The sequence below is a fragment of the Cyclopterus lumpus genome, chromosome 21 (assembly GCF_009769545.1).
Source record: "Cyclopterus lumpus isolate fCycLum1 chromosome 21, fCycLum1.pri, whole genome shotgun sequence".
Taxonomy (NCBI): Eukaryota; Metazoa; Chordata; class Actinopteri; order Perciformes; family Cyclopteridae; genus Cyclopterus; species Cyclopterus lumpus.
In genome coordinates this window covers 22338277-22364483 of record NC_046986.1, presented here as the reverse complement: position 1 = coordinate 22364483, position 26207 = coordinate 22338277, and the positions used below count along the sequence as shown (strand labels likewise).

The following is a 26207-nucleotide window of genomic DNA, read 5'->3' as shown; positions in this document are numbered from 1 at the left end:
CTGTGTTGTTTTTTCTTGCTGTCTTTTGACATGCTTTCTACATTAGAGAATAAAACATAGACACGGGGAGAGTGAGAAGATGGCAGTAGCAGTCAATGAATAGAGTGGAGCCACAAACTCTGTTGCTGTGTGAGCTTGGGTGTTGTGCCTTGGTGACTTCCCCCTTTTGCTTATACTTTTTCAGTGTGTGTGTGCATTGTTGTGGTGAAGTATTTATCATGTGTTCTTTCCCATTTGTGAGCATTGTGCATGCATGTGAAAGTGTCTTTCTCCCCCAGGCCCCCTTGTTTTTCCCGGTCCCATTTTAATGAACCAGCGTGAGCAGGCCCTAGCCAGAATAAGACCCCTTCAGGCACTAAGGCATAAGCGGGACAAGCACAAAGGTACTTTGGTCTTCACTAACTCAACGGGTGTAGAGACACCCTTTTTCGACTCATCTCCCAATCTGGCTATCCCGCCCACCTCCTCTCTCACTCTCTGTGATGGTGGGACTCTCATGTCTTCTCCAGGTCTCGTGGTAACAAAACAATGTGGCCTGTTGGCAGGAGGGGACTCACTGTGAAGCTTTTAGATCCGGGTTAAAGACCGACCTTAGTTGGCTGGTTCCCTGTTTCAGTTCCAACATGGGAAAGGGCTCAAGTACAGTAAATACAGTAATAAGTCTTTTATGCCAATTAGTTTTCTAGTTTAACCGCTCTAATCCTCGGAGTAGGACGCCTGCTCTGCCCGCTTCCGTTGTTTGACCTAAATAGAAATCCTGAAAATGTACTTGCCATCACTCCCGTAGTGGCTGATTTGCCACTTCACGGGTACAACATTAGCATTGCAAGCATACAAGAAAACTGCTGAACCATGTGACGCAGAAGGAAGGAAGCGGGCCCGTCGGCTTCACAGTCCATGTTTTTAGATGCGATTCATCTCATGGAAACAGTGCAGTAACCCCTGGCCCTCCCCCACAAAGGCAAACAAATCCATGAACCTGTCATCGCATTAACTTTTCAGGCACTGGACCATCACGTGTTTTTAGTCTGCTGTTACTTTTCTCAAAGCCAACTATTCAACCAACGAACAACTCGTGATTCCAATTAGACCCACATGTATAATTAACATATATATATACTCTCCCTGTAGACTATGGGTCATCTCTTTGGTATCTCGGTCTGTAGATCGTGGCCGTCTGGGCTGCTGCTGCTTTTCTTGCCAATAGGTGGCGCAGGTTGGAGTGGAATTGCAGCTTTGTGCATTCATCTCCCATTAGAAAACCTTCCAAATAGAAACTCATTGTTAAGGACAAAGGTGTTTTTTTAAAAATTTAATTTCCACTGTTATATGTGGAAATAATGATGCAACAGTGTGCTCCATTTCAGAGCAGAAGAAGTTGAGACCGTTTTTTGCATTCATTGTGGTTGTTGCACAGTTGTAAGGCTGTATAGTTATACATCACAGTCCTCTGGACATCCTCATGGTTTTACACTCACGAAGAGGGAAGCCCCGACCCACCGCCAATAGTCCGTCCGTAACCTCCAGGAAGCTCTAATTGTGCTTTAGATGTCATGAAGAGCCCTTCTGTTTTTTTACACTCACATTGACAGTTGTCACCATGAGCTAAACATTTGTTAAACCTTAATGAATGTTTGGGCCATAAGCCAGTCAAACTTTATTTAACATTTACTGCGAGGTAATATTGAAAACCTGAAGCCGTCATCTCCTCTGGCCGATCTCAGATATACAGAGGTTTACCACAATGAGCTGCTTCCTGGTCCAAAAGGGTATTGACTGTCATTGCTTTTACAGCGACGCATGGGACTCTATCCAACTTTACACACACACACACACACACACACACACACACACCACAGCACAACTGTGCCCTCTTAGACATGGCTCAGGGTAAACCAGACTCCCTCCGTAATGTGACTGGTTGCCAAAAGCCTTTTGTTTAAAGAGCTGTGTTTCCCCTCCTTTCTATCTCGGCATGCTTTTCCCTCAAGCTCTGTTTTCCAGCAGAGACATCTACCTCTGTGGTCTGAAGTTGCTACTAAACCTCACTCTCCACCACCCACTCCCCCCATGCCCCCCACCCACCCGTCCTCTCCTCAATTGTGCTGACTTAGTGTTTTTGTCTTTATAGATGGCAGCAGTGAACGCGGGGAGAAGGACGCCAGCAAAATCACCACCTACCCCCCCGGGGCCGTGAGATTTGACTCCGAGCTGCGAGCTGTGCAGGTCAGCTGCGGTTTTCACCACTCAGGTAGGATTCGTTCCCCCGCGTGCCTGCTTCGGATCAGGCACCGGGGTACATTTGTCTGCATTTTACTTAATGAACATCATTTATTTATTTTTTTTAAAGAAGAAAGAGATGAAGAAGGTTTTCCTTTCCCTTGAAGTAAAGAACCACCCTGATCGTGTTGCTTTACAGTGGTGCTGATGGAGAACGGAGACGTCTACACGTTTGGTTACGGCCAACACGGGCAGCTCGGACATGGAGACGTGAACTCTAGGTATTGCTTCTGATGCATCTTCAAGCGAAAGGACGGAATTATTCGTAATACGTCAGATATAGGGCAGTATTTCATGTCATTTACACATTAAGCAACAACATTTAATAGTACGTCAGTACCCATCATTCTACTGGCCAGGAAGGGGAGTTTGTTGTTTGTTTGACTTGTGTTCTAGGAAAGCACAGGCCTACATTTGTTAATTCAGCCTAAAAAGTCCTTTTGACTTACTTTAAACACTTAAGTAAACACACAACCTGAACCTGATGCTTCCACCTACCAGGGGTTCTCCGACTCTGGTGCAGGCCCTTCCAGGTCCCAGTGTTCAGGTGACAGCGGGCAGTAACCACACAGCCGTCCTCCTCACGGACGGGCAGGTCTTTACATTCGGCAGCTTCTCGGTAAGAACAAGCTCGCTTTTTAAGAGGTTGCAGGTTTTTGAAAATCTTTTCGTCTTACTCGTATGATGGCAGTATTTCAAATGTTCGCTGCTTCACACCCGTTTTGACATTGTTGGCTATGAAGTGCTCTTTAGAGTGAATACATACACTCCTTGTTCTTTAGAAAGGACAGCTGGGCCGGCCCATCCTGGACATGCCCTACTGGAATGCCAAGCCTTCTCCCATGCCCAACATTGGGGCCAAATATGGGCGAAAGGCCACCTGGATTGGTGCCAGCGGGGACCAGACGTTCCTGCGGATCGATGAGGCTCTTATCAACTCCCATGTCCTCGCCACTTCAGAGATCTTTGCCAGCAAACACATTATTGGCCTTGTGCCCTCCTCTGTTTCTGAGCCGCCTCCATTTAAATGCTTGCTGATCAACAAAATGGACGGAAGCTGCAGGACCTTCAATGACTCTGAGCAGGAGGACCTGCAGGGATTTGGGCTGTGTCTGGACCCTGTGTATGATGTCGTATGGAGGTCAGTCCAAGGACTATACTAACATTTAGGTTTTGTTGTAGTTAACCTGCATGTACTACCTGGGCATTAAGCGAAACATTAAGCGAAACTGAGGGCTGGACAATTAAATTCCTTTTCTTTTTTTTGGTTTGGTAGTTGGATAAAAGCTCCAACAAAAGGTTCAATTAAAGTTTTAAAGGGTCCATACTTTTTTCAAATTACCAATTTAAGTTAAACTTGTGAACCGTGGGAATGAATGTAGTCCGTCTATTTTCACAAAACATACACATCTAACCAAATGAATGTAACTTCTTCCATGTGTCAACCCTCCACGTATTCCTTTGTGTGCTTCCAGGTTCCTGCCTGCCGCTAAAGAGATGCTGTGCTACAATGCGGTGATAGCTGATGCCAGGATGCCCTCTGCCACAGATCTGCAGGCTCGCTGCAGCATCCTGAGTCCGGAGCTGGCGTTGCCCTCCGGATCACACGCCACCACCACTCGCTCTCACGGAGCCCTGCACATCCTCGGTAATCCTCTGCTCCTCAGCAACATGTCTTTGGTCATATGAATCTGTTTTTATTGAGATCTAATGAATAAGTACACACATGCTGCGACGCAAGGGATGATGGACAATGCATCCGTGTGTCTCGAAGTAGATGTTACCACTGTGCAAACCCCAATTGTTGGGAAATATCAATTTGATAGACACATTTGCTCTTGTAGCCAAACATGACAAGCTGTCACAAGATTCATTCATGCTCTTCATCATTCAATGCTGAGAGGAAGTATACTGGGTCGTCTGCTTAGGTTGCCTGGATACACTGGCGGCCATGCAAGAGCTGAAGATGGGCGTGGCCAGCGGGGAGGAAGAAACCCAGGCAGTGATGAAGGTCTACTCCAAGGAGGACTACAGTGTGGTGAACCGCTTTGAGAGTAAGTGGACTCTTTGTGCAGGATTCATGGTAAATGATGTGTGATACGACAGGCATTTGGCTTGGACAGTTTATGATGTAGTAAACAACCAAAGTGGATACACGTCATCTGTGAGCCTTGCATAGCTTCACTGACCCCCATGTGTGATGCTGTAGGTCACGGCGGTGGCTGGGGCTACTCGGCCCACTCGGTGGAGGCCATCCGGTTCTGTGCCGATGCAGATATCCTGCTGGGCGGACTGGGTCTGTTCGGGGGTCGAGGGGAGTACACTGCCAAGATCAAGGTGAGCTGCCTCGGGACACTTTAAAACAATGTTTTAAAGAAGAGACACTTGATTCTTTTTAAACTTGTATCTACAGCATGTTTAGCTGCAATTGCTAGAAATGACAATGCTGACAAAAGCATAACGTTGTGTGACCATAATCATTGCAAAGCTACAATAATTGCATTGTTACAGTCAGAGAAAACTCCTGAAACCAATAACTGGAGGATAATACACTTTGATGGATTAAGTAGAGTCCTGGCCTTAAATGTAGGCGACCACACCAGACTCACTCAGTCCTGTTGTTGTGCAGCTTTTCGAGCTGGGACCCGACGGGGGCGACCACGAGACAGACGGCGATCTGCTGGCTGAGACCGACGTGCTGGCGTACGACTGTGCTGCCAGGTAAAAAAAAAAAAAAGAATACAAATAAGTTCATGGATTCCTTCGGTGCTCCCAACTATTTAGTTGAAAATGAAAGTATTCATGGAAGCAATGCTGCTCCTGTCTTTAGGGAGAAGTACGCCATGATGTTTGACGAGCCGGTGCTGCTGCAGCTGGGCTGGTGGTATGTGGCGTGGGCCCGAGTGTCTGGACCCAGCAGTGACTGTGGCTCCCACGGACAGGCTACCATTACTACAGATGACGGGTAACACTCCTTTTCTCAATATAGAGGATGCTCCGGCATTTATACACGGATACATCCTACACATTTTCCATTTAGTTTGATAATGTTTGAATTTGAATATCTTTTTCTTCCCCTCTTTCCTGAAGTGTGGTCTTTCAGTTCAAAAGCTCTAAGAAGTCAAATAACGGTACGGACGTTAACGCGGGTCAGATACCTCAGCTACTGTACAGGCACGTATCATTTTTTACACTCTGCTCACAGCGATTCAAGCATTTCTTTGTCCGTAGTCAAGTAATTTATTTTGATTGTTTCTTTATATTTTAACGCCAGACTTCCTTCAAATGATGGCAATGCATCGAAAGGGAAGCAGCAGACCAGTGAACCGGTCCACATCCTTAAGCGCTCATTCGCTCGCACCGTCTCAGTGGTCAGTATCTTCTCGGTTCTGAGTTTCTACCTGCTTATTGTCTTCACAGATCATATAAAACAGCATTGCGGCTCTCTCTGTCTCTGTGTAGGAATGTTTTGAGTCTCTGCTGAGTGTCCTTCACTGGAGCTGGACCACCTTGGTTCTGGGTGTGGAGGAGCTGCGAGGGCTGAAGGGCTTCCAGTACACAGCCACCCTGCTGGACCTGGAGAGGCTGCGCTTTGTGGGCACGTGCTGCCTCCGCCTGCTCAGGGTCTACATCTGTGAGATCTTCCCCATCGCCGGTAGGCGCACAGAGAACTCTAACGGGACTTTGTAAATAACGGCTCGTTCTTTGCGAAAAGGAGAACCGCAGCGTTGCTACTATGAAGCTGTTAGTGGCACTGCTGGTTTCCTGCCTTTTTGAATGACAAAAAACAATTGACAGTATTCATCCTTATTCATTCCTGAATGAAATACTCAGTGTGACGATCCTTTTATGTCTATTAAAACGGTCCGGTTGTGTTTATATCTTTTAAAAAAGTACGCTTCAAGTGAACGCTTTACTGTTGGTACGACCTCACAGCGTTTTGTTTTACTGTCGGTCCTTTGATTTCTAGCCAGCACCAAAGCTGTGGTGGAGGAGTCCAGCAAGCTGGCCGAGTGCGTGGGAAAGACGCGCAGCCTGCTGAAGAAGATCCTGTCGGAAGGCATGGACAACTGCCTGACCAAGCTGGACAACGACCCCGAGGGCTACCTGTCTCAGCCTCTGACCCTGCTGGAAGCTGTGCTGCAGGAGTGCCACAACACCTTCACCGCCTGCTTCCACTCGTTCTACCCGACCCCGGCTCTGCAGTGGGCCTGCCTGTGCGACCTGCTCAACTGCCTGGACCAGGTCAGTGACGGAAGAGTACGAGGAGTTTTTGAATAGGACTGAAACTAGTTACAGTGGTATTCTCATTAGCAATTCATGTGTTTTTTTCCCCTAATGCGTCATTAGTGTATAAAATGCCCTATTGCAAGTTCCCAAAGCCGATGGCGACATCTTAAAATTGCTTCTGTTTGTCCTAAACCAGAAGATATTAAAATTTCTAAAAACAGAAAGGCCGCACATTTTGAGAACGTGTAACCGCTGAATGTTTGTAAGTTTTTGCTGAATGTTGACTTGAACAATGATAATCAAAAAAGTTGATGAATCATTTTCTGTCAATCAACCAATTATTTACCAAGCGTAAAGCAGATGTGCACATTTAGTCAACATTTGAGATCGTGAGGTGAAGCAAAAAAGGGGATCACATCCGAGATTCATTCTTGCCCACCCTCTTCTTTTAGGACATTGCCGAGGCCAACTTTCGCACGTCCAGCAGCCGCCTGCTGGCGGCCGTGATGTCGGCTCTGTGCCACACTTCGGTCAAGCTGACGTCCATCCTGCCCATCGCGTACGACGGGGAAGTGCTGCTGCGTTCACTTGTCAAACAAGTCAGCACGGAGAACGACTCTGCTCTCGCTCACCGCTTCCCCCTGCTGGTGGCCCACATGGAGAAACTGAGCCATGTGAGATTTTGCACGTTGTACACGGTGCCTTCAACATGTGAGGTGGTCGGCAGTAAAACAGTAACATCATATCTCCCCCCAGACGGAGGAGAACCTGATGGGCATGACCAGCTTCCGGGAGGTCCTGGAGAAGATGCTGGTGATTGTGGTGCTGCCGGTGAGGAAGAGTTTGAGGAAGGAGGTGGAGCTGTTCTCCCCACACCTGGTCTCCAACACCTGTGGCCTACTGGCCTCCATCGTCTCCGAGCTCACCGCCTCGGCCCTCGGCTCCGAGGTAACTTAACCCGCGCTGATATTCACGCACCCTCACAAACGCAAGGCGTGTACGTTAGGGGCTGCAGAGCCAGCGTCCTATAAGACAACATAATAACTAATCTCCTCTTTTGTGCTCTTGTGTATTTTTTTTTTTTTTCAGGAACATGTATAGACTCTTTTCAAACCTCAGGGGTTCAATTCAAAATTGTCACAATGCAGCTTTCAGAGCTGTAGATTTCAACGAGGCTCTCATGTCTTTCCTTATTCTTTTTCTTTCCTCCTTTCCCGTGCCATATCCTTTTACTTAAGGCTTTGTTTTTATTGCACTAACGTTCATAGTGACACCTTTTTCTTGGAACAAGGTGACGTCTGTGCTGTTGCCAAAAACAGAAGAACAACAGAAGAAGTGGGAATTAGATTTCCTTTATTGTTTTTACGATATGCTGAGTCACTAAGTGGGTGGGACATATCCCTGTCACCTCCCTCTGTCACACTCTTAGTTTAATTATCATCACACCCCTTGTGCTGCAGACTCCGGCGTGCTCGTCGCCATAGTAACCGTCACTCAACAGCAGCCACTGTTTTTTTTTCTTCTCGCCAGTCTGTTGTCAGGGAAACAAAGTCTTCCTCCCCTGAGCACCTGGACAGGGTTCCTTCTGCAGTCGTGTCTGGCTCTCTGTTGTCAGCAGGCTGAATAGTTTGCTCTGTTTATTTCAGTCAATGGATCTATTAGAGATCATCCATTTCCTCTCTGTTTTTGGTCTGTCTGTCTGTACCAGTCTCATCAATGTTATATCTCAGGAACACTTTGGGGGAATTTGTTCAAATTTGGCACAAATGTAAGGATGAACTGATTATAATTTGGTGGTCGAAGGTCTCTGGATCTCATAAAACTCCTTTTTGGCCATAATTCACATCTTAGTTATGACAATTTCACACAAATATCCAATATAAAGATGAAGTGATGACGTTTTGGACTGACATGAATGTAAACTGCAACAAGACTTGTTGGCGGAGGAATACATCTGCGAGGCGGTAATTTGAGCTCAGGATTACATTTTTTGCGTTACTCCTCGAATGTGTTAATCAGCCCTGTGTGGTTATGAAAGATATGGTTGTGCCACATCACTTATTGTGTCCTTGCTGATTAGATTGATGGGCTGAACTCGCTACACTCCGTGAAAGCATCCCCCAACCGTTTCACCAAAACGAGCCAGGGCCGCAGTTGGAACACGGGCAATGGCTCTCCGGATGCCATCTGTATGACCGTGGACAAGCCAGGTGTTGTGCTGGTGGGCGTGTGCGTCTACGGAGGAGGGGGCATCCATGAGTATGAACTGGAGGTGCTGGCCGACGATGTAAGTGATTCGGCATCCTTTTCAGCTTGATTTTATTGTGTTTCCTATTTTGCCTCTTGTTTTCTTTTGCCTCCTTTCTGAAACAAATCTTTGTTTGTGTTGCCATCACCCTTCAGGCACAGACGGAGCACCCAGGTGACTCGGCACATTCTCACAGGTGGACGTCCCTGGAGCTGGTGAAGGGCACCTACAGCACTGACGATTCCCCCAGCGATATTGCTGAGATTCGCATGGACAAGGCCGTGCCGCTCAAGGTACAGAGGGCTCTCAAGAAAATAATACTCACAGTTGAGATACAAATACAAACTGATTTATAACTTCTTTTTGTTTTACAATTGTGTGCTGGTCTTTGTTTAATATGCATATAGTCTCACTGATGAACTGATTCTGTCGCAGGAGGGTGTAAAGTACGCCGTGCGGTTACGGAACTATGGCAGCCGGACAGCAAACGGGGATGGAGGCATGACCACGGTGCAGTGCTCCGACGGCGTGTCCTTCACCTTCAGCACCTGCAGCTTGAGCAGCAATGGCACCAACCAGACCAGAGGACAGATCCCACAGATTCTCTACTACAGGTCCACAAACAGCTGGCATTTTCTAACATCTAAGCTGTGCAGTATTTGTGTGGGGGGGGCTCTTTATCTGACTTTGTTTCTGTTTCTCGTTGGCTGAAGGAGTGAGTACGATGGGGATCTCCAGTCTCAGCTGTTGAGCAAAGCCAATGAGGAAGACAAGAACTGTAGCCGAGCTCTGTCCGTGGTCAGCGCTGTGGTCAGAGCTGCGAAGGACCTGCTTCACAGGGCTTTTGCTGTCGATGGTAAGAGCAACAAACGTATTGCAAAAGCATTGCAGCAGAGACACGTATATTTAAATTGGCTCTTATCCGCTCAGCCTCTCTTCAGTTTAACCAATGTCGTTTTATTATCTCCAGTGGACGATATTCCCGAGCTACTGAGTTCCTCCAGCCTGTTCTCCATGCTCTTGCCCCTCATCCTGGCCTACATCGGCCCCGTGGCCGCGTCTGTGCCGAAGGTAAGATGGCAGAGCCTTTGATCTTGGTTTCGTGAGTTGTTTCTCTCTGACATCGTAGTGAAATGCCTCGCTCTCCCTTATCCAGGCCGCCGTTGAGGTTTTCGGACTCGTTCAGGAGCTGTTACCTGCTGTCTCCGCCCTCAACCAAAAGTACGCCCCCCCCACCTTCAACCCCAACCAGTCAACAGACAGCACGACCGGCAACCAGCCGGAGCAGGGCCTGTCGGCTTGCACCACCTCGAACCACTACTCGGTGATTGAGAGCGAGCACCCTTACAAACAAGCTGGCGTCACACAATACAGGGTAAGGCATCCTTTGGCATGCAGAGACTCTCACCAGTACAAAGTCAAAGGCGCACTGTGGTCTAAGGTCTCAAAGTGAATCTGGCTCCGCTTCGTTCCTCAGGTGTCTTTCCCTGACTGCGTCCGCTGGACCACCATCGAGTTTGATCAGCAGTGCGGCACGGCGCAGCCAGAGGACGTCCTGCGCCTGCTCATCCCCAGCCGTACCCTCCACCTGTCCAGCCTGGGGGGCAAACCTTTGATCCATGACACCATCAACACCTGGACTGATCTCAAGAAGTTCTCTGGCTCCACCGGCTGGCCAACAACCGTCCTGGTGCTGCCAGGTAGGCGAGGCCGTGCAAATGAACACATCAGCAGTTATGATTAGACTGTTGTTTTGGCAATAACAGAATCGTAATACATCCACAACTTCTCAAAAGCCAAGAGACTTGGTTGATTTAATATACAGTAGGCCGATAGAGAGAAATAGGTTTACCACATGAGATTAAAGATACATTCTAAAATCAAGACATTAACCTTTTGAAGGCACTTAATTGCATTTGCCAACTTCTACTTCCAAATATTAGTGTTTTTTGTCATCATTATTGGCTGCTAAGTAATTGCACTTCTCTGATATTTAATTTCATCGGCACTACAATTGGATGTAATACTACTTTTGTCATTTGAAGTGCTTGTCAGACACAATTTATTAAGATCAGGAAAAGTATGCACTGCAGTGAATTTACCAACAATTTGAATGACGATCAAATGTTTGTCTTTTTAAATGATATTCTGGACAGAATCATAAAATGCTCAGCTAGCATGTACTGCCCAACCAAAGTGTCTTGCTCCAAAGCAGCAGCAGCCGAGTCTGGGATGATGTGCTTCATACCTGTCAGGGATGGTTTGGATTTTTCCAAGTGGTTGAGGTACTTCTCCAAAGTCGGTGTGTTACTACAGTAGAAGGAGTCTGGAGCACCGACACGGGATCAAAGCAATGCACTGCTGTGGATGTATTTTAGACACCTAAAAACACCCTTCACAGTTTAAGTGTACGCTATATTTAGAACATTTTCACCGCTTTACTTTGCTGTCAGACAGCCCTTTCTGACGGGGAACCGAAGCCGGAATATCCATATATGGTCTCTGCAAAGACACGAGACTCCTTTTTGACAAGCAGCAGTAATTTAACGTGGCAGAACACAGGAGTTGCTGGTCTACCGCTGCCTCGATAAATTAGTTAGTTTACCTTACTGTATGACATTACTTTTAACTATTTAGTTTGCTCGGTCAGAAGTCGCACAATAACACGAACAAACTGAGCGCCAGAGGCAGCGGTGGACCAGCAACTCCTGTGTTCTGCAAGGTTGAATCACTGGTTCAGTCAAAGGAGTTCTGTGGCTTTTAAAAGACAGCACAGATAACGACTTTGGTTCCCTGTCAGAAAACTGTCTGACGGCAGGGTAAAGCGGTGAAAATATTCTAAATATAGCGTATCCATGATCTGATATTGATTTTTAAAAAATAAAATTGTAGGTATCTAAAATAGGTTTTGTGCCACCCAATCTGCAGCAGTACAGCTTTGGCAGTTGTTTGTTTCTCCAGACTCCGTCTCCTGTAGTCCACTAACTGGAGAAGTACAGCATACAACCCCGCAAAAAACCAAACTGTTCCTTTCTTGGGGGGAAAAACAGGCAAACGTATTCTTTATTGAGGTAACGCATAAATGTGTGAACGGTGACAGCACCAGCAATACTTGTGTGTATAGATGTGCAGCACGACGTGGTAGTGATGCGCAGTGACGCCATTCGAAACACAGCCGTAGTTCGTTGATCTTAATTGTTCCCGTCTTGTGCTTTTAATCTCCTTCATGATGCTTCGCTGAGCCATTAGTTTACCAGCGATTCTCTGCATGCACTCCTCCGCCGACCTCTCTCTCGTTTCATCTATGTTTCTGCCCTCTCTGCTTTTCAGGAAACGAAGTACTGTTCTCGCTGGAGACGGCCTCGGACTACGTCAAAGACGAGAAGGCTTGCTTCTACGGCTTCAAGTGCGTGGCTGTGGGATACGAGTTCAACCCCGGCCCCGATGAGGTACACATTCCTCTGTATTTTATGCAGCGGGGTGGACTACCATTTTTCTGCATAGTAGGGGGGGGGAGAACCTTCCATGACCATTGCATTATGGACATTTCAGGGTATCATCCAGCTGGAGAAGGAGTTGGCCTTCCTGGGCAGTGTGTGTGCTGCAGCTCTGATGAAGAAAGACCTGGCCCTCCCCATCGGTATGGAACACTGTGCATGAGGGGATTTGCTTCGGCTGTGAATAACGTCTTGAGTAACTCATTCATCTGTGACTCTAATCTTTAATTTAAGGTAATGAACTGGAGGAGGATCTTGAGATCCTCGAGGAAGCCTCTCTTCAGGTGTGTCATCTTTTGAAATTCAGAGATACTCTTATTTGTTGTGTCGTGGAAAGGATTTTACATTGCATCATCCCTGATTCTTATTTCCTTCGACGTCACCCCAGGTCTGTAAGTCCCACTGCGGGATCCTGGGTAAGGGTCTGGCCTTGTCTCACTCCCCCACTATCCTGGAAGCCCTGGAGGGGAATCTGCCCCTGCACCTCCAAACCAATGAGCACTCTTTCCTTGAAGACTTCATCACCTGTGTACAGACCTCCAGCGGAGGACGTCTGGCCAGGTAAGCCTGTCTGTCCCGTGTTGGTTCTAGTTACCTGAAGAGAGCAAAACGTTTCCCGTTTTGAACTGTGTTGGTTGTGTGGGTGTTTTTCCCTCTGCAATTTAATTCCGTCACAGATTATAAAATTGACTTCCCTGCCTATCTCTCCTCTTGTCCTTTTCGTCCATCCAGGTGGCTGCAGCCGGACTCTTACGCCGACCCCCAGAAGACATCTCTGATCCTGAACAAAGACGACATACGCTGTGGGTGGCCCACCACAGTGGTCGTGCAGACCAAAGACCAGTATGGAGATGTGGTGCACGTTCCTCACATGAAGGTCAGGGGGATTGCTTCGGCTTCCAAGAGATTCATCTTTTCGAAGATCGGAGCCGCGGAATCTTTTTTTTGCCTGCATTTGCAAAACTCTGACATGCGCTTCTCATCTCTCATGTCCAGGTGGAGGTCAAGGCTGTGCCAGTTTCACAAAAGAAGTCGATGCAGCCGGAGAATGTGAAGAGGCTGCAGCGGCTACCCGGGAGCTCCTCGCCCTCGTCCTCCGGCCCCGACCTAACCTTTGGGGGTTTGCCGATGCCCAAGCTGGAGGCCACGTACGAGCCCATGATCGTGAAAGAGGCTCGATACATCGCTATAACCATGATGAAGGTCAGCGTCCAGGAACTGGTTCACAATAAACACTTCTTATTTACAATAAGATACTTAATATAAAGAGAGATGTAATCAGAGAAGACTAAAAGGAGAGTAAATTGACTGAAAAAGACGTCGAGGAAGTAGTCTGATTTGCTCGATGTGGACTTACTGTACGAGTCTGTCAACAAGGCATCCTCCTTGTTATTTGCGCCATCTAATAGTGTTTTTATTTATTCTGTGAATAAATATATTTTTTATATAGGGAACATCATAACTGGTAGTGCTGTGTTTTTGTTATTAACTGCATTGTCTTTGCAGGCTTATGAAAACTACTCGTTTGAAGAGCTGCGCTTTGCCTCCCCCACCCCAAAGAGGTAAGTTAAGACATGCAGCAGTAGAACTCATTTCCCAGTGAGGTACTACCTACTTATTGATCCTTTCCTACACAGACCCAGTGAGAACATGCTGATTCGTGCCAACACTGACGGAACTTACAGCGCCAACTGGACTCCGGGAGCAGTAGGCCTCTACACAATCCACGTCACCATTGATGGCATTGAAATAGGTATATGTCAATGGAAACGGCTGAAGCATTTTCCTACTTAGAGGGTACGCACTGATGAGCGTCACCCAACTCCACCAAGTGACATACCGTCATGCGGCTGCCATGCATATGGATTAATCCCTCATTTTAAATTGTTACGGCCTTTCTGATGAATCAGTTCATCGTTGTCATTTTCTGATTTTGAGCTGCAAAATCTTTTTCTTTTCAGATGCTGGTTTGGAGGTAGAAGTCAAAGACCCCCCCAAAGGCATGATACCACCTGGCACTCAGATGGTCAAACCGAAGGCTGAACCTCAGCCGAACAAGGTGAGCTCAACCAGGGGCATGCACATGCACATAAACACACCTGTAAAATGCATGCATGCTTGCTATCCCCCATCAAATGCACCAAATGTGCCGTCTTCCATACTCCTCAACACCAATTAGTAACTAACTAAACTCTGACCATGAAAGCCACATTGAGCAATAATTGATCTGAACACTGAAACATGGACGTCCCTGTAATATAAAAGAGTGCTGCCCACTTGCACTGAAAATCTTTCATCTTATTTTGCACCTCCTTGTTTTGGAGCTAATGCTTGTCCATAGAAAGCAATGGACACACTTTGTGTGCAAGCTGTTGGGACGATATCGGGTTTTTATCATGGATCAAGATTATAAAAACCAACAAAAGTCCATCGTAGCGAATTTCAATTATCGGGATCATTGGGAATATTGTCACGAGTGACTTAAAAAATCATGGTAGATAGAGGCGTCACGATACACTGGTATTAACGATAACCGTGATATTAAAGAATTGCAATATTGTTATTTTCTTAGTAATGCACATATGATGATATTATGTTAGCAATCCATTTTGTATATATATATATATATATATATATATATATATATAGTGTTATGGTTAGGCAACTACACTCATATTTTGAGTTTAGTTCTTTTGTCAAAATGCACAATTAACAAAAAAAATGGTATGATAGCATTGCTTTATATTTATATGGCAAAGATATTCGTTTTGTGATTTTCACAGGACTCTGCAGACTGCAAATAAGCAACCGCTTGATAATATGATGCACTTAATAGCAAAAGTTTATTATTGAGGCCTTTTGTCCATTTTTTGCGAAATAATATTTGTGTTAGTTATGTATCTTAGCCTCTTCATCTATTCAAACTGCATTGTTTGATTATTGCTCATAGATGCATTTTTTTAAGTCATCGAAATAATCCCGATGCTGCATCAGACTGAAACATGGCATGTCGGGGCTCATCATAATTCTGTGACAATTGTGGTATTTAGATTAACGGGGAAACCAGCTCAAATTCCGCGGCCTTTTTAAGTGGCGTTGCACATTTTCCATGGGAGCGAGTGTTCATGGTTATCCACGCACGCATGCGAATGTAGGATCAAGAACAAACTCCATCCAACTGGCGCTGCGGCAAACGGAGCCTCCTCGTCTTTCGCCGTTTTGTTTGTGTGTACTTGGAATGCGCCGTGTGGGTCAAAGCATGCGACCTCCCACCGTCAACTTGCCCTGCTCCCTCTTCTCTCTCTCTCCTCCACCTCCTGCTGCACTTCTTGTCTTTCTTTCTTTTTATTCTTTGCTCCTGCCGCTCACGGTCTCCATCTCCCCTTCTGCTTCCCTCAGGTTCGCAAATTTGTGTCCAAGGACAGCGCAGGCCTGCGTGTGCGTAGTCACCCCTCCCTGCAGAGCGAACAGATAGGCATAGTGCATGTCAATGGCACCATCACTTTCATTGACGAGGTAACTGGCTCTAGATCAGGCAGAGTATGAGTCATGTTATATATAAGTATATCAGCTGGAGCACTGTCCTCTTCCATTCTATTTCCTTGTTACGTCTTCTTTAAATCGGTTTGGGTGGAATCATAATTATTGTACACTATTTGTTGTTGTTGCTAGTTTTAGAACTTTTGAGTCCTGCTTGGTGTCTTCTATGTATTATGTGTTATTACCTCTCTAAATAATGATAACTACTTTCTTGCAAAGCTTATAAATGTGTTGCTCTTTGATCGTTTCATACTCTTGCAAGAGTTTCCATGAAAGGCTTGAGCGCCTGCAACATAAATCTAAAGAAGCATTCACAGCAAAAATGTCAAATTGGAGCACCAAAGCCTTTGCTTAATGATTGTTCTGTAATGCAACACATAATCTGTATTTTTATCCGTCTTCAATGCACCCTGCTGTGACCTCGGTTTACTGTCCTCTAGTTGGACTTGCAACCTCAGAAGTGGTGTGTGTGTGTGTGTGTGTGTGTGTATGTGTGTGTGTGTGTGTGTGCTGCCCATCCTATTTCCATAGTAACAAGACGGCATGGCTGTGCCCTGCCCTGTTGCTCTTGTCCTCTCCCCTCCCTCCCCTCCCCGTAGATCCACAATGATGATGGCGTGTGGCTCAGGCTCAATGACGAAACAGTCAAGAAGTATGTTCCCAACATGAATGGTTACACTGAAGCCTGGTGCCTCTCTTTTAACCAGCACCTGGGCAGGAGCCTACTGGTCCCAGCCGACGTAAGTAGAAGACGGCCCCGCTGAGCGGCCCGTCATAGTTTGATAAAGGCAGAGGCTCCTGTGCTGTTTGTTTTGGGGGGGGGGGAAGAGAAGCTCTGAGATCAGAGATCACCCGTATTGTTTAACAATCACAGTTTTACTTTTCACTCCCCAATATATAGAGCTTCATCAGAGTGTAACTGTTCTCTCGCATGAAACGTCTAGTTGCAGCGGCGCCAAGTGAGACCCTATCACTACCGCACTGTGCAAAGCAACAGCTGCTAGGAGCTTGCATGTGTTGACTGGGAGGTTCACCACAAAGTGACAGCAGTTGTAAATGTTCACATGTTTAGGTAGCGTCTGTTTAGTGCGCTCGAGTGAACCGCAATGCAGGAAGACGGGAACAAAAAGGGTCGCCATGGCGTAATTTCATCCTGTGGTGAAGTTGGATAGTCTGCACTTTTCCTCATCGCCTCTCACGAGTCCCAACTCATAAACACCCTGACACCACGGCATGTGTTAACAAGTGTTTCCCCTCACATTTTTGCTCCATGCCACAAAAACCGCCACAGCAGAATAACTAAACTAAATTAATTATAAAAATGGGAAGGTGACTGGGAGTGATCAAAGACATGAATATTGCAGTAACAGGGAAAGTATCTGAAAGATGTCGTTGATATCCAGGTGGTTTTCTGTCATGAAGCAATCACTGGTCCGCAAAATTGTACTGCTCTACAATTCCACCCTTTGCATTGGGACGCTTTAGGTGCTTAGGAGGCTTCCATGTAAGGTCTCTTGTCTGAACAGCATGACACACTACATCATCCAAGTGGGGAATTCTTTTGGAAGTTTTCTTCTTTTTACTTCATTTGGTCGTGGATTTGGAAATACCGACCCCCCCCCCCCCCCCCCCCCCCTGTTGTGTTTGGAGTGACCTTTCAATTCCTTTTTATTCTACCCCGGCAACTGTTTTTATTGTTGTATTTTACACTCATTTGTAAAGTGTTGAAACGGTTTTACAGGCTTGGCCTGGAGCGACAGTTCCTCTCGGCCCCTTTTTTAATCGGTGCTCCACAATTTCACCGTCTGGCCTATCAGATTCTGTCCTCTCTTCTTCACCGGCTCAAATAACCCTCTGATGCCCAATTCCAAAGGAGCCAAGCCAACAAATATATATTTTTTTATTTTCTTCCAAAAAAATACACAGGCGCCTTCCCCCCCCCCCCCCCCCCCCCCCCCCCCCCCCCCCCCCCCCCCCCCCCCCCCCCCCCCCCCCCCCCCCCCCCCCTCTCTCACTCGTCATCTACTGTTTTGTTGACTGTCTCACGATCTGTTGCTCAGACTGTCTTTAACGCTAGCCAAGGAGTCAGGGATATCGGCTTTTTGTCGTGGACTCCCTTAACTATATTCCCATCACAGGTGAGTTGTTTGAAAGAGGGACACGCGCCCCATAGCTCATCATCTTACCCGTCACTTGTCCCCTTGTACCCCTTGTGACTTTGTAGTCTCCCCACAGTGTTGCAATCGGGCGTAAGAGGTCGAACAACAGCTGCATGGTTGTCTGCTTGGTTTCATTTTGACGATGCGGTGACGCAACAGTACGTCGGCAGCTTCTGATGATCGCACAGACTCGGCGCACTGATCCCATTTGTTGTTGTGTTTTTCAAAAGTAAATGCTGTTCAAGCTTGTGTGTCGCATGGGGATCGAGGATACTAACGACCAGTCTGTTGCATGAGGTCTTGTTTGAAAGGCTTTTATAGTCCTATGTCCGTGTGCGTCATAGCATGCCTCCCTTTAGCCTGAATGGAAAGTTCTACCTGCTGTCTGTTGGTCATTTAACAGCATCACTACATGGCGTGTTTGAATTCTCATGTTGGTTCTACTGCGAGCATTTTCAATTATATTGAAACTCTTACAATGTTTTGTACAGTACATGCATTTACATTTTTGTATATATCCTTGGGAATACATGGGAGTTTTTGAATACCACTTCCTGCTGTTGAGGAACTCTGAATAGGTTTCCAGTTATCCATATTGTGACATGTATGAGTTGTAAAATAAGCGTGACACGGCCTCTGAAAGTAGTCCGTAAGAACTGCTCATGTTGGCATTGTGAGGAGAAAGCTGTAGCTGGTTAGCTTAGCTTAGCTTAAAGACCGGACACAGGGATCCTGGAACAAAGTCCACTTGCCAGGAAGCCCTAAAGCTCACTAGGTAAAACGTATACATCACAAGTTTTAACCTTCACAGCAACTGAAGTGTACAAACGGCAGCTCCTGGTTTTGTTTGGGTCGTGTTCTGGACTTTTCATTTGCCGTGAACAGTATCGAGAAGATTCCAGGAAAACATAGAGCCACAAAGTAGTTGCTCTGAGCACACGTGCTCTTCTGCCCGTTACACTGCTCAGTGGCTTTTTGCCGTCACATTTCCAGGACTTGGCGGTCCGAGTCTTTTCCTGGACTGAAACATCTTTGCAGCCTGTTGTTGTGTTACTGTACGTTGCCTCTAATCCACTGCTCTCACCTCTTGCAGGAGGTCAGGGGCCAATCGGAGGAAAGCTTAAAGGAGGTGAGCAGCTGCCCTTCCCACGAGGCCCCCATTCGGGCGCAAAGCAGGGCAGGGCAGGGCGGCGGCCCGGGGCTTTATAAGGTAGTGAAGACCGGCCCCTCTGGTCACAACATCAGAAGCTGCCCAAACCTTAGGGGTATCCCCATTGGAATGTTAGTTCTTGGCAACAAGGTCAAGGCCATAGGCGAGGTACGCACTCACCCCAAATGATGCAATGTGTTTTCTTTTTTGGTTTCTTTTATTTGTGGCTAGAGTTGAAATAATGTAATGTAGCCAATGTTGGTAGACTTTGGCCTTAATTCTCAGGGAGATCACAGTTCCCTCTATTTTCCTAAACTGATTTTTGAATGTAAAGAATGTAATCTGGCTGTCTGAGGGGGATGCATCAGGTGCTTCTGGGTGCGGGTGTGTGTTGTGTATCTTTTCCCACTCGAGGATCAACTCCCTGCGGCTGCCACCCTTTTCGCGTGCTTCCTGATTCACTAATTTCAGTTTGTCTACGAATCCTTTGCAGTTTCAGCGTGTCGTTTTTCGGCCGCCTTCCAGACTTTTCTCAGTGGGAGTGTGCTCACGAAATACTGAAGCCTGTCTGTGCCTTGAATGTCTCTTTCTTGCCCCTTTTAACCGTCCTGTCAATAACTCCGGTACTTTTCTAAATTGTCTTTGGCGAGGTGATGAGCGGGGCTCCGCCTCTTTTGGATATGACCTGTCATTGGCTGCTGTGGTGTGTCATGCTGTTCAATAGTTTCCTCTGCACTTGGAATGCCCTGTCTGAGATCTGAGAGGTGCCGCCTGCACATACTAATACTTCCGTCTGTCTGTTTTCTTTTTTTTTTTCAAATGATAATATTTCAGGGAATTGAGAAAAAGCTACTTAATGCATTTACCTTTTCAATAGGCTACCCCTTTCTTGGAGTAAGTTTTATTTCTTTTCTTTTTCCGTTGAGCTACATCAGTTTTGTCCCGCAGTGTCTGCTGATGCACACAATCTGATTCATGTGGTCTGCTGCTGTGGGTTTTGTCCGTGCCAATCAGAGGAATCCAATGATTGCATGTTAATGATGTTCTGCGAAGGTGCTGTGTGTGGGAGACCGAGTGCTCAGTGAGTGTGGATAAAGAGTGTTGTTTGTGTATCAGGTGGTCAACTCAGAGGGGAACTGGGTTCAGCTGGATAAGAACAGTGTAGTGGAGTTCTGTGAGAGCGATGAAGGGGAGGCCTGGTCGTTGGCCAGAGACCGCGGTGGAAATCAGTACCTTCGCCATGATGACGGTGAGCCGCACTTTTCACTCTAAATGTTTTCCGTTTTTTTTATTTCGCTGAAATTCTTTAAATGACAGTGAAATGTTGCATGCTTGTAAAAGTAAGCTTTCCCTTTTTTAAATTGTTTTTTTATGTCGAGCACTTTGAGCTCCTCCGTCTGTATGAAATGCTCTGTTAAAAAAAAAGGTTATCATTATTATAAATGGTTAGATAATGTAATTTGATGTGCTCTGACAGAACAAGCCCTGCTTGAGCACGTGGCCCAGACCCCACCACCCAGCCCGTTCTCCGTGCAGGCCTTCAACAGAGCCGCGGCCTCAAACGGAGCGCAGGGCTTCGACTACGGCATCTCCAACAACAAAGGTGAGCGACGTGCAGTAAAATTGCTTCTTTAAAAAAAAAAAAAAAGTTTTGAGACAGACACACTTTCTATCACATATCCTAAATCTGCATATCACTTTGCTTTCAACATCCACTTTGCTTTATGCTGCTCATTTACGAGTCCTTGGGCTGTAGTCTAAGATTTTGAGTGATGTTCTGTCTTTACTGATGTACATCTCACCTCTGACTTCACTCTGCACCCCTCGTCTTTATTTTCTGACCCCCCCACGCCCCCTATGCTTTGTATCGAGACTTTCCTCCATAAGTTTATTTTTTTATATATACATTACTCCTTTTTAGTTGAATAAATGCAGACATCTTCACCATCTTCAGTGTTATCGCCATGAGAAGTACAATTTCCTCTTTTTGTTCAAATTAAGAGGGAATTCAAACTCACTTGACCTCCACAGTTTTATAGCAGCACATCCACAAGGTGTATGTGATCCAGTATGGGTCGGTCCATAAAAACAGAATGAGAGTAGAACTCTGTCGTAGTTATTTGACTCGTTCAGAAGACACTGGTGCTCACCGCTAACCGCTTCTTGCGAGGGCGACAGTACACATAAAAATGTCCGCCGCTCTGCTCATCCTGTTATGCTACTCTGCCCAATCTACTCTCATTCTATTTCTATGGCTCAGTTAGGCTCTTTAGAACCACAGGTGCCATCGGTCACCGATCTCTCATCTCTCTTTCTTCATGCATGCTTTTTACCGTGTCCACTGTTGTGATCTCATGCCTAACATCTCCGCGATGTCCGTGTGCATGGGCCAGTCAGTGTGCTTCCGTTCGTTTCCGACTGCTCTGGGCTCTGTTTAGTTGGGCGCTGTGCTCTAGCCCGACACAGATTACCCCTTTGCTGCCTTAATTTAGTCTATTTGATCATTTACACAAAAAGCATAATGGTGGGATACTGAAAACATCCCCCGAATGAACACATCAAATCTGCTGCACCGTCGCCGACCGTCTTGCCCCAAATGTGTCTGTATCTTTCTGCCTGAATATCTCGCTGACGCTGTGTCAATTGTCTTTCAAACGCCTTAACTCTTCCTCACTGCTTGGAAAAGAAAAGGAGGCCGACCTGTTTCGACCGTGCTAATCGGAGCACCATGGTTATTCAGATAAGTTATCTGCAGAATGAAGGCTCCATTCACACTCATCAGTTACACTTGACCACGCATGTGTCTCTTGTTAGGCTGATCCCAAGTCTGGTTGCCTCTAATTTTCTTTCACTGGCTCAATGCAAAGCTGTGTCGGCCTTACTTCCAGTCCAGAGGGTGATGAAAAGGCACCTAAACACTAACATGCTATTAAGCCTTCTGTGTGACTCCCAATGTTTCTGTTGCTTTCATGTGACGAGTAGTGAGCGGGCTCATTTCAGTGTCACTGTGGCTACGTGGAGAGACGGACGCATTTGTACCTTTTTTTTTTTTAATCTTTAGTTGTTAATTTTTTTACACAGTCCTTTTTCCGAGGTGGTTTTGAGATGTCAATCTGTCTCCTAAGCATCTTGGTCGCATTCACACTTGGCCTTTTTCGATGCCAGATGATCGATCTGCCCCAGAAAGCAGAAATGGTCAAAGTGTAAAACTGGGTGGATGGTTCCATTCCAGAGACGTCTTTTGAGCGAAGACAAGTACACAAAAATGAAAAAAATAGTGCTGTGATGTTTTAATTTTGAAACCTCACACAATGTTTGTTGCGGGAGGCACATGTATCCTGAATAAGAAGCGAGCTGCCACCAGCACGCTGAATGTTTGCTCAAGCCGCTCAGAAGCCGAAGGCCTTTGCAGCTCTGGTTCAAGGTGGCCCACTGCCGAGCCACCTGATGGAGGGCTTCAATCACTCGCCTCCTGTGTGATGGACCATCACGCTGTGAGGCAGATGGATCACCCTCAGATCGGTCAGCCCGATGGACATGTCCTCGGCAAAGCTCTTTGAACAAATTGGAGAGCAACCTCATTGTCGGACCTCTCAGGCTTCTCAGTCATGGTGGTGGACTTCCCCCAACTCGCCTTAGCCAGGAAGCCTCCAATATTTGGCTCCAACACCTGATGAAAAGGCAACAAGTTAACTTTTTTTTTTTTGTTGTTCAAAAACAACACTGACTGGGTTTTGTGCCTGGTTCACAACTACTCAGTTGTGCCAAGAGAGTGGGAGACTTCTGTTCCACATACACACAAGTCTTTGAATGATTACTGATGCAGTGTCAGCTCAATATATACGGTAGATGAGGAAGGGTGCAATTTCTCCCAGCACATTTTCTTTTTTCCCACACGTTTCTTTTTTTAAACTTCTGACAAGGACGCGCAGGTTTTTCTCAGGAGAATGACTTCTGAAATGAATACATGAGAAGAGACCTCCCCCCCACCCCTCTATGCCCTCTTCCTCAACATATCCTTTCCCCAAATACAGTTGTGAAATGCGAGGAGCCGCTGGGTGCTGGAAGTATTTTTGTTTAACTCTGGACAACCCTGTTTGAGAGTTTTCTGCTAATCTCATTAATTAATATAAAAGAGTTTCCTGGATAGTTTAACAATAGTAGAAGTTCATACCAAAGTCGAATTTTAGATTAGATTGCATATGTCTGCTACGGCAAACACCCTGGTCTTGCATGAATTTGATGGAATACCGTTACAGGTATCCGTCTGTTTTAAGTGGAGAGCTTATTTCAGACGAGGTATCCAGCCAATCAGATTTTGCGTGAAGCAACAACGTTAGTCGCTCAGACTGAAGTCTCGTTCTTTTCTAAATCACGAACGGGGAACACTCGTCTTGTCCCGAGCCACCAAGCAAACATTCACGGCATTAAAGTGCACCGCTCGGTCTGCATCGCTAATGAGCTGCTCCGCTGCTGCACAATAAACATTTGAACTCGACTGCAAATGTCATCTGCCGCTGTTTCTTGGGAGTTGTAGTTCACCGCTCTCCTTTACATTTTATCCACCCGGGCCTTGTACCTTTTGCCCACCTTTTGATGCCCATCCAAGCTTTGGAAGTGCCCCCCCCCCCCCCCCGCCAATCCTCTTGCATTGTCTTAACAGAAATTGAATAGGACTTATACTTCCGGGGACCCTGGCGGCTCCGCCCATTTCGCACATACGCGGCGTCGTGGGAGATGACTGAATGACTGATAAGAAATAAACTCTGACTGATCCTCACCCCCCTTTTGGAAGCCTCAAACCATAGTATAAGCTGTAGTTTTTCCCCATCCTCTGTCTCCATGTTTGCAGGTGACCGGTTGAGTGCCATACTGAATTCCATTCAGTCTGGGCCCTTCCTCTCAGCAGCTCCCTCCTCCTCCGTATTTGAGCAAGCCGCCCAACCTCCCTCCTCTTCCTCCTCCTCCCTTGTCCACAGCCCATTTGTGTTTGGACAATCCCCCTCCCAACTGTCTCAGCCACAACCACAGCTTCCGAGTAAGTCTGTCCTGCTTTCTGACAGCGCTTGCTTGCACAGGTGTTGATCCTTTTCCTCGCAGCGTTTTGTTTTTCCTGATTTTTGTTCTGTATTCATTCTTTCATGTATTTTTCTGGGAAGGGCAGCAGCGACGTGTGACACATAACACTGCAGTTATGTTTCTAGAGTGCTCAAATATCCCCAACAAGCCGACATGTCTAGTATTGAATGTTTAAATCTTGTTTCTAAAAAAACAAAAACAAATCCGGTGACACTACCTTCAAACAATATGCATTGACAGGTATTTTCACTTGTTTTTGAAAACAAGATTTCCAACGTAAATACTCGACCAAAGGTCTTGTTAAAAGGGATATTGTTGCCGTGTGCTGAAGTAACAGGTAGAGCTGCTTATTCTTCTGCTTGTCTGCTTGTTCTGCTAGTCAGCTTTCTTATTCTTTTCCTCATCATCTTCCTCGCTGCTTTAATTTCCGATCTGCATTTATCATCATTTATCAACATTATTGATTAATAACTTGTTTCATTTTCTGCCTCAACCAGCCCAGAGCTTCAGTGCAAACGTGAACAACGTTCGTCTAAATAGTTGTTGGTTTAAAGTCGGCCATAATCTCCCTAAAACAGCAGAAAACTCAGTCCCGGTCATTAAGTAATATTACATACAACACACACTTATATCTTTTATACTGGATAAATTAGGTACAAAATACCACAATTTAGGATTAAGAATATCTTCTAACAGGATCCAAAATATCTGTTTGTAACTGTTTCAGCCCGTGTAGCTCTCTTTCTCCCTGTCTTTTCTTCTGTATTGCTACTTTTTCTCTACTTGTGGTAATCTTTCTTTTTTTCTTTTTACCTGATTGTCTGTTTCTTACGGAGCCTTGGAGGTGTCTTTTAAAAAGAAGGAAAAAAAAAACCTGTGTGCATAAATTAATAATTTGTGCTCTCAATTTAGCATCAGTCTTGTCGTACATGTTTCCTTCACACTCACTCTGGATCACTTTAATGGATTTAATATGGGATGTTACAAACAACGTCCTGTTATAGGACTACGGGTTGTTTCTCCCTAAAAACTGTGACATGAAGGATGTTCATTCAGCTTCCGAGTTGTGGAGCGCTTCTTAAATGTTTTCTTCGTTGTCGTCTACAAACTTCCAGCTGACCAAATGCAACACACTAGAGGTGTATGATGGGGAAGGGGCAACGTGTATACGATTTAAATGGAGAGCACATATTACTAAATTGTGTGCACAGCATACTTGTATTTCCAGGACAACGCTTGGTTCTGTAACTTCTCATTTTTTCTCTTCTCTAAGTGTTTCTCATGTTTCTCTACCTATATGTTGATCTTTCCATCACTTTAACTTTTTGCCTCTTTCTATTTCACTTTCTTGACTTGACCGCATTGCCTCATTGTGCTTTCTTTCTCTCCCTCTGTGGTGGCCCCTCCTTGCGTTCCATGCCTGGTTTGTTTACCTGCTCCACTGTTTTCCGCTGTAGATGGTTCATCACGCCGCCTTGCTTCTCGCGAGCGTGTGCACAAAAGCAATGTGTCCGTGGCTGGGCATGGTACTGCTCTCTCATCTCTCGCTCTGAGGCAAAAGGGTGGGTAATCACAGCATGCATGCCTCCCTCAGACTGAACCGAGGGTGGCAGCTCTTGAAACCTTTTACAACTGTGGCCCTAAAGTAGGATGTGGCCAAACACTATATTGTAATAAAGAGGACAAACTAAAAAGGCGTACTAAAAACAGTTTTGATTTAAAGTTCAGTTTTAAAATAGTTGGACCTTAAGTGTTGTTTGTGGTTACTAGACTAAACTACCAGGCTATTAAAAGTTAACACCAACTAGGTTCAATATTAGTAGGAGGTCCCAGGACTGGGCTGGAATCCATCTTTCATCAGCTCTTCCATGGTCCACTAGTTATCTTCATTGCATTGCATTTTACCTTTTTATAGTTTCAGCATTACATTGTTTTCCCCTCAGGTTTTGGGTTTTTCGCTTAGAGCTAAATGGTTACACTCTTACCACCGATTTAGTCCTCTTTTGTGTTGTAACTGTGTTTGA

General features: G+C 45.9%; 1 protein-coding gene across 16 annotated transcripts in view; it reads left to right on the top strand.

Moving 5' to 3' along the window:
* mycbp2 (MYC binding protein 2) overlaps positions 1–26207 on the top strand; it is a 58416-nt gene that overhangs the window by 20415 nt on the left and 11794 nt on the right. For 4 of the 16 annotated variants that reach the window (XM_034561295.1, XM_034561290.1, XM_034561294.1 and 1 more), the window contains 38 exons: positions 279–383; positions 2132–2251; positions 2420–2501; positions 2782–2899; positions 3063–3421; positions 3756–3928; positions 4209–4334; positions 4490–4617; positions 4910–5001; positions 5111–5245; positions 5371–5454; positions 5555–5651; positions 5743–5935; positions 6251–6525; positions 6963–7184; positions 7267–7458; positions 8591–8797; positions 8914–9051; positions 9194–9372; positions 9472–9614; positions 9729–9829; positions 9915–10133; positions 10236–10458; positions 12089–12207; positions 12311–12398; positions 12490–12539; positions 12644–12816; positions 12988–13132; positions 13252–13458; positions 13762–13817; positions 13893–14008; positions 14217–14314; positions 15655–15771; positions 16395–16535; positions 19048–19272; positions 20221–20353; positions 20582–20707; positions 23957–24142. In XM_034561295.1, coding sequence (XP_034417186.1) covers positions 279–383; positions 2132–2251; positions 2420–2501; positions 2782–2899; positions 3063–3421; positions 3756–3928; positions 4209–4334; positions 4490–4617; positions 4910–5001; positions 5111–5245; positions 5371–5454; positions 5555–5651; positions 5743–5935; positions 6251–6525; positions 6963–7184; positions 7267–7458; positions 8591–8797; positions 8914–9051; positions 9194–9372; positions 9472–9614; positions 9729–9829; positions 9915–10133; positions 10236–10458; positions 12089–12207; positions 12311–12398; positions 12490–12539; positions 12644–12816; positions 12988–13132; positions 13252–13458; positions 13762–13817; positions 13893–14008; positions 14217–14314; positions 15655–15771; positions 16395–16535; positions 19048–19272; positions 20221–20353; positions 20582–20707; positions 23957–24142 — 5691 coding nt within the window. Of the gene's footprint in view, positions 1–278; positions 384–2131; positions 2252–2419; positions 2502–2781; positions 2900–3062; positions 3422–3755; positions 3929–4208; positions 4335–4489; positions 4618–4909; positions 5002–5110; positions 5246–5370; positions 5455–5554; positions 5652–5742; positions 5936–6250; positions 6526–6962; positions 7185–7266; positions 7459–8590; positions 8798–8913; positions 9052–9193; positions 9373–9471; positions 9615–9728; positions 9830–9914; positions 10134–10235; positions 10459–12088; positions 12208–12310; positions 12399–12489; positions 12540–12643; positions 12817–12987; positions 13133–13251; positions 13459–13761; positions 13818–13892; positions 14009–14216; positions 14315–15654; positions 15772–16394; positions 16536–19047; positions 19273–20220; positions 20354–20581; positions 20708–23956; positions 24143–25640; positions 25746–26207 lie in introns of all 16 variants that reach the window. The other 12 variants (XM_034561301.1, XM_034561297.1, XM_034561292.1 and 9 more) reach the window with 10 other exon arrangements.